Here is a 7207-nt window from a genome sequence, read left to right as displayed (position 1 = left end):
AACCAGTCACACTAGCAGGAAGACAGAAACAGCTTAAATGCTGAACAATGGAAGAGTGAATAAACAAACCCTGGTACAAAACCACAATGAAATACCAGGCAACACTGAAAAATAATGATGACTCTGTGAAAAACCTCACAACATGGACAAACCTGGTAGACATTATGCTAAGTGAAATTTGTCAATCATAAAAGGACAAATATTGTAAGCAATAATTAATGTAGAGACTTAAGAAAGAGTTTTCATAGTAAAAGAAACAATCTTTGATGATTACCTGGGATGTGATGGAAGAGAGTGTAATTTCATGGCTAGAGGGCAGACATATGTTAGCTCAGGTGACAGGGAAGGCAACATATACAAGAAAGGAGAAGGCAGTAAACATGAGGGAAAAGAACAGAAGAATGATGAAGATAGGTTAACTTGCAGGCAAGAATGCACTGACTAAATGAAGGTGATAAAAGTAAACAGTGATATAAGCAAAACCTTGGGACAGCAGTGTTCTGTGTGTAAATATGTGGATTGAGCCATAAACTGTATTGGTAAGGGAAGAAGAGTGGGATATATGAGTTTGAAAGACAAATACTCATTTGTCCATGGGTATTTATCTTTACTGCAAACACAGCTATGAATGTGGTAAAGCATACAGTGGGCAAAATGATGAAAACTCCCGATATTACCAAATATCTGAAGGCAAAGATTTGCTGGGCCTGGGTTTCAGAACCATAATCTCAGAGAAGATCATGGTCAATTGGCATAACATAGTTTAAAAACATAATGTTCTATATCCTACTTGTTTGAGTAGTATCTGGAATCTTGAAAACTTATGAGCAGTAGTCTAAGGTATAGCTATTGGTCCATCCATGTATATAAGAAGAAAGACTGATAAGAAATGAAAAGAATTGGAATCAATTAGTCCAATAGACTAATGGAGCATGTGAACATCAGTCTCCATGACTCTCAGACTGGAATTAGACAGTGCCCAGCTACCACATAAACTGCTTTGAAAGGGTTCACGTTAGAGGGTCCAAGATAGACTAGGAGAAAGTGTGTAACAAAACTCAAATTATAAAAAACAGACTATAAATATAAAAAGCAGACTTACTGGTCAGAAATATACTGGAGCAAAATGAGACTATGACCTCTGACCACCATTCTTCAAGTCTGGAGAGGAACTCACCCTTGTGGCCCAATTTTCAACCAACCAGTAGAAAAGTATATAGTTGATGATAATAACACTAGAAATATATGCTCTCCATGGATGGTCAATCATTTAAATAAAAAATTCAAAAGAGCAACATTTCCCTAAGGAAAAAGATGAGAAGGAATGGGAAGGTGAGTGGAATACAAATAGGGACCATGTGGAGGAAACAGGATAACTGTTGTTGCATGGATGGGATTGAAATCAATAAGATGAAACAAAGTGTATGACTTTTGGATGTAAAATGGATATAAGTGAGTTTGGAAACAGAAAATTATAATGCTTCTTCAGCAGAAGAGCTTGAACAGCATGGCTTTCCATTAAATAGATATGTGGTCTGTATGTTTATATCAGAAGTGACTTCCAATACTTTTGCATCTTTGTCTTTTACTCTATTAGCTACTAAGTTGAAAGACAAGCTGTAATACATAAGAGATCAACAGTAATACACATTATCTGATTCCATTATAATCTGAGCTAAAATTCCATGAGTTTGCTTCCTCCTAATAGGTACCAAAAAAGGATACATTTAATGTAGAATGTCAAGAATTAATTCCTTAAATACACAAGACAAATTTTAATTTTGTACTTTTTTGGATGCTAAATAGATGTCATGATATTGTCATAGGTTAATTCTGTGGATACACACACACACACAAATATATATATATATATAATTTGTTGTTGTTGTTATGTGCCGTGGAGTCGGTTCCGTCTCATAGCGACCCTGTACAGGGTTTCCGAGGCTGTAAATCTTTATGGGAGCAGAAAGCCTCATCTTTCTCCCGCGGACGAGCTAGTAGTTTTGAACTGCTGACCTTGATATTGGCAGCCCGATTCGTAACCTCTAAGCTACCATATATAGAATTTTAAGGCATCACAATTAGGAAATTTGTTTTAGACAATTTTGCAACACATTCTCTGTAATTTCCTTTAAGTCCTAAGGATTATTTATTTTGCTTTGGTAAATAGGTGAGAAATTTTTTGAATAGTTATAATTCTTCCTAGAGAAGATTTTTTTCTCTCAGTATTTATCATGGTCTAGTTATTGACATTTGTACTGGGAAATTCCATGTCAATTAATTGCCAAAGCTTTCAGGAAATAAAGAAAATTCTATTGAGAAGAGGTTAAATATAAGAAGAAACTAAGAGCAAGTAGTTGATATTATGAACCAGGAAGAACAAGGAAATTGCATATCTTCCAGATTATAATTGAACTTTATGAGCAGACTTTAGTGAAGTCTGTGTTTTCTCAGTTCGTTTTTTGTTTTTCATGTTTGGTGAAATGGTGTGCACCTTGCCTACAAGTATTCTGTTCTCCAAATGGAAACATTTGTTTGAATCCCACTTCTGATATCTTCTTGGAGTCCTTATGCAATGCTATAAGATATACACTGTACCACAAGTTCAGTTTGAACCACTTGATCAGAGGTTCAAATCCACCAGCCACTTCTCAGAAACCCTACATGCGGTCGCTAGGAGTCAGAATCGACTAGATGCACTTAGCAACAATATAGTGAAATAATACAGAGAACAATCAATGGTTTGGGAGGTAAATTCAAAGTACACTTTAGCATATTTATAAAGGACTATTAGTTGGAGCACAAGAGTATATAGGGTATTTAAAGCAAGTCCCCATCAGATAGTGTACTGCAATATCAGAATCTGTGAAAACAAGAAAAAAGTTCTGGTGTGCACTTAATAGTGACTTCTCATTAGAAGTCTATTTTATCAGAATAGCAGTTGTAGACAGTCTGAGAAAGATCTTGAGAAAATAGGGTCAAATGAAATAAGCCAAGTTAAAAACAGAATTTATTTGATTGGTCAGTCCCAAGACTGAGATAGTTTTATTACTCTGAGGAAGGGTGATGAAAACTAGAAGAGATTAATTGTAGAGAGTATGGATCCAGAGATACTACAATGAGATTGTATGAACATTTAATAAAAACACAATTTCTTTATGTTAATCCAATGTCAGTTGAAGACATTGGAGAATGCCTTCCATTTTTTTGGAGGAGAATAGCATTATTTATTTATTTGTTCTTTTTTTTTGAGCAGCTATTCAGCTATTTGTTCTACATATTTCTTGATGAAAGTAGAAACATTTTTTTATTCAATGGCCATTCCTCCCTCTCCCCCACCAGAATCAGAACCCAATGATGGCAACAATAACCATCTGTCTTGTATATGTATATAGCCTCTTGGTTTTTCAAGCTTTTTGGGTTATAGTTTCACAAGTTTATGATTTGTGATTTGTTACTTTTTCTTTGTTTATAATGCTACACTCAAATGCTTGGGCTATGCTTTGTAACTCCAGAATGGCATCTGACATGTCAGACTTAAGGCCACTAACCAAACAGTTAGAGATAGGCAGATTGTGTATATGTTAAAATCCAACTTTAAATGTTTCTTTAAAGTGGATGAGAGTAACACCAATGTTCTCCCATGTGAACTATCACTCAATTCACAATAAAAACTAAAAAGAAAAGACTATCTGCTCTGTAAACCTTCACTCAATTCATAATAACAAGTTTTTAAAAATAAATACTACACACACAAAAAAGTGGCTTGTAATCCATTCCTGAAGTTTCTTTTGTTGCTAGTTGCCATCTACTCAGTTCTGACTTATGGCACAGCAAATAGAAGCATTGTATGATCCTGTGACAATCTCACAATTCTTTTTATGTTTGAGCACATTCTTTCTGCCACTGCATCAGTATACCTCATTGTCAATTGCATTATTTCCACAGTCAATATGAAGAGGAAATATTTTAGGAAGAGATTTCAAAGAGATTAAAAGGAAATGGCATAAGATTTTAATAGCACCACATAAACAACAAACATAAGAAAAATTAATTGAAGAATATGTTGAAGAGTGGTAGGTATAAGAGTCTAAACTTAATAAATTCAAGATATTACGGAGCCCTTTCAAGGTGAGTAGAGACAGCACATCTTGAATCCAAGGTATCTAGCTGTTCTCAAGTAGAATAGTTTCACTGAGGCAAGGAGACACTCCAACAGTGCTATCAAAGACTATATTTTATTCGAATGTTAAACACAGAGAGCCTTTCTTAGTGATTCTATTTGTTTTCCCTATAAGTTTATTTTACTTTTTTTCCCTAGACTTATATGTTTGCTTACTCTGCTCCCTGATCTCTCTCCATTATTTTGTGTTGTTGAGATCTCACTAGCGAAATATAGAACTTTCAAAATTGTTTCCCTGGGCATATTTCTATGTAGTTGTACTCATGACCATCTCAAGGTTGTGTCTGTTTTCCTACTATTCTTTCAGAAGAATCGTAAAAATAATTTGCTAAGCTTTAGATCAGGAACTTTATGAAGTGAACTAATATATTTTTTAATGTATTTCATCCTGTGATTATAATTTTCAAACTCATTGCAGGTGATTTACTATTAATATTGGAAATTTTCAGACAGTTTCAGATATTATTGGTCAATATGGTTTATACTTGATTGAAATGAGTTTATCAATCCTGTTTCATGCCATCATTCATATAAACATGTTTGTCATCATTGTTGTTAAGGGTCATAGAGTCAATTCTTACTTACAGTGTTTCTAAAGAGAATATGTTGGGTTTAATCCAGTGACCTTGTGGCTAGCAGTTCAGCACTTATCCTACCATGTATCACTAGGGCTCCTCAGAAACATGTTTAGATATATTCTTTTAGTCTTGTAATTTATATGTATCTAGAATGTATTTTCTTCACTAACAGCTATTAATCTTATTATTATGAGACAATAACTCTGAAATATCATTGAGCCAATACTGACCCAGATTCACTTTGAGAAACTTATGTTTTGTGATGTTTCACAAAACCCTTATTCTAATATTACTTCTAAAAAACAATCTGTTATACATTTAATAAATCTCAATGGACAGATGAAAATAGGTTATTGAATGGCCTTCACTGTTTATGGGAGCTACAATTACTACTTCCCCTTGAGAACTCAGAGATATAAATCAGTACACAAGTGGCTCCAAATGTTATTTCCAAATATATCTCCAAATATGAGGGATAGTATTTCATAAAATATGTCACTATGAGAAATTAGTCTCTACAAGAGAATGCTCAGTGAAGAGATTTTTTAAAGCCTTGTTTTGAGACCCTATGAGAGATACTAATATCAGTGGAAGAAAGATACACCTTCTGTCTCTGACTTCAGGTACGCTACTTTTTTTATTTTGTTGCTTTTTCTGGTACCTGTTTATATTTTAATTTTAAAATAAAATTGAAAAAATAAATTGATAAAGATATTAATATCAATGCATTGTTAGTAGCATAGTTTATGTTACCTATATTCATAGTAAGGAATCTTGGTGTGGTGCTGTGGATTAATATGCTGGACTGCAAAGTCAGTTTAAACCACAAAGTTGGCCATTCAAGTTCATCAGCCACTCCTGGGAATCCCTATAAGGGTCACTATGATTTGGAACTGACTTGATGACACTTAACAGCAATATATGCAGCTACTTTTATTTTATTATTTTCTGCTTAAGTATACCTATCACACACAAATAATTATTTTATGCAATTATGGATGTTAAAATCAGTAAAACAATTTTTCCACAGTATTAATTTCGTATGGGAATAATCTTAGTTTCAATTTTGCTTAGCAGCATCATTTTATCATTTTATTCTTTGACTCCAGGGAGAACAGTGTATTAATGGACATGGGAAACCTCACTATCATCAAAGAATTTCTTCTCATGGGTATCACAAGCACCCGAGAGCAACAAGTCTTGCAAGCTGTGCTTTTCTTAGCAATTTATCTGGCAACAATGACTGGAAATCTTCTAACTGTTACCGTCATTGTGACAGATACACAACTTCATTCCCCAATGTACTTCTTTATTGGCAATTTATCCTTGCTAGATTATTGCTATATCTCAGTAACTGTTCCTAAATCAATTGTGAATTCTCTGATGGACAGTAAATTGATTTCTCTTCAAGAATGTGTTGCTCAAACTTTCCTATTTATCTTATTTGGATCCACAGAGTTTTTTTTCCTTGTGGTCATGTCCTATGACCGTTATGTTGCCATTTGTCACCCTCTGCATTATCAGCTCATCATCACCCCACGTCTGTGCACACAAATGTCAGGGGGCTCATGGGCCACTGGACTGATCTATTCTGCAATTCACACAGGCACCATATTCAGGCTTCCTTTCACAAAATCCAATGTGATTCACCAGTTTTTCTGTGACATCCCTCAAATCCTGAGCATCTCATCCCAGTCTGTGCAATTTTCTGAGACAGTTGCCATTGCAGGAAGTACTGGCGTGGTCTTACTCTGTGTTGTCATCTTATTCACCTCATATGTTAACATCTTTTCTACTGTGCTCCAGATGCGATCTGTGGAAGCCAGAAACAAAGCCTTATCCACCTGTTCCCCACAGATAGCTACTATTATTTTGTTTATAACCTCTGCGTTATTTGCTTGTTTTGGCCCTATGTCAAATACATCAACTATTCAAAGTCTCCTCATGGCTGTGTTTTACTCCATGGTATCCCCCTTCATAAACCCTATCATCTTTAGTCTGAGGAACAGGGAGATTAAGAATGCTCTCAGAAGAATGTTTAATAGATATTTCAAGGTCTCCTGAAGAGTTATTGTTCTTGCGTGTTTTCATGTTCACATTTTGACTGAAATTAATATTTATACACATTTTTTACCATCAACATTCAGCTGACACTTAAAATTTAGACATTTTGAGAAAGCAAAATATGTAAATGATCAGAACATAATTATTTGATGAAAAACTTTACCTTAATACAATAAATTACAATAAATTATTTTTTCTTCTACTCTCTTCCTCTGAGTATTAATTATAAAAATGTTGCTAAATATTAGGTGTGTTGTCCTTTATTAATCCCTTTTAAGTGACGGTAAATCTAGGGAGATAAATCATTTTCTTAAGTGTATTTTGATTGTGTGATAAAAATTGGATGAAAACTCATTAATTCTCAAATGTAAAATTGTGCCCA

The 7207-nt window shown here is 34.3% G+C and overlaps 1 protein-coding gene across 1 annotated transcript in view; it reads left to right on the top strand.

Moving 5' to 3' along the window:
- LOC102816337 (olfactory receptor 14I1-like) overlaps positions 1-6726 on the top strand; it is a gene marked incomplete at its 3' end in the record, with an annotated part of 13001 nt that extends 6275 nt beyond the window's left edge. The window contains exon 4 of the mRNA XM_006877536.1: positions 5839-6726. Within this exon, the coding sequence (XP_006877598.1) occupies positions 5839-6726 (888 nt within the window). The remainder of the gene's footprint in view (positions 1-5838) is intronic.
- Between the last annotated feature and the right edge of the window lie 481 nt (positions 6727-7207).

This window comes from Chrysochloris asiatica, unplaced genomic scaffold, assembly GCF_000296735.1.
Source record: "Chrysochloris asiatica unplaced genomic scaffold, ChrAsi1.0 scaffold00523, whole genome shotgun sequence".
Classification (NCBI taxonomy): Eukaryota; Metazoa; Chordata; class Mammalia; order Afrosoricida; family Chrysochloridae; genus Chrysochloris; species Chrysochloris asiatica.
Note: the sequence above shows the minus strand (reverse complement) of the source record. Positions and strands in the feature narration are given on the sequence as shown.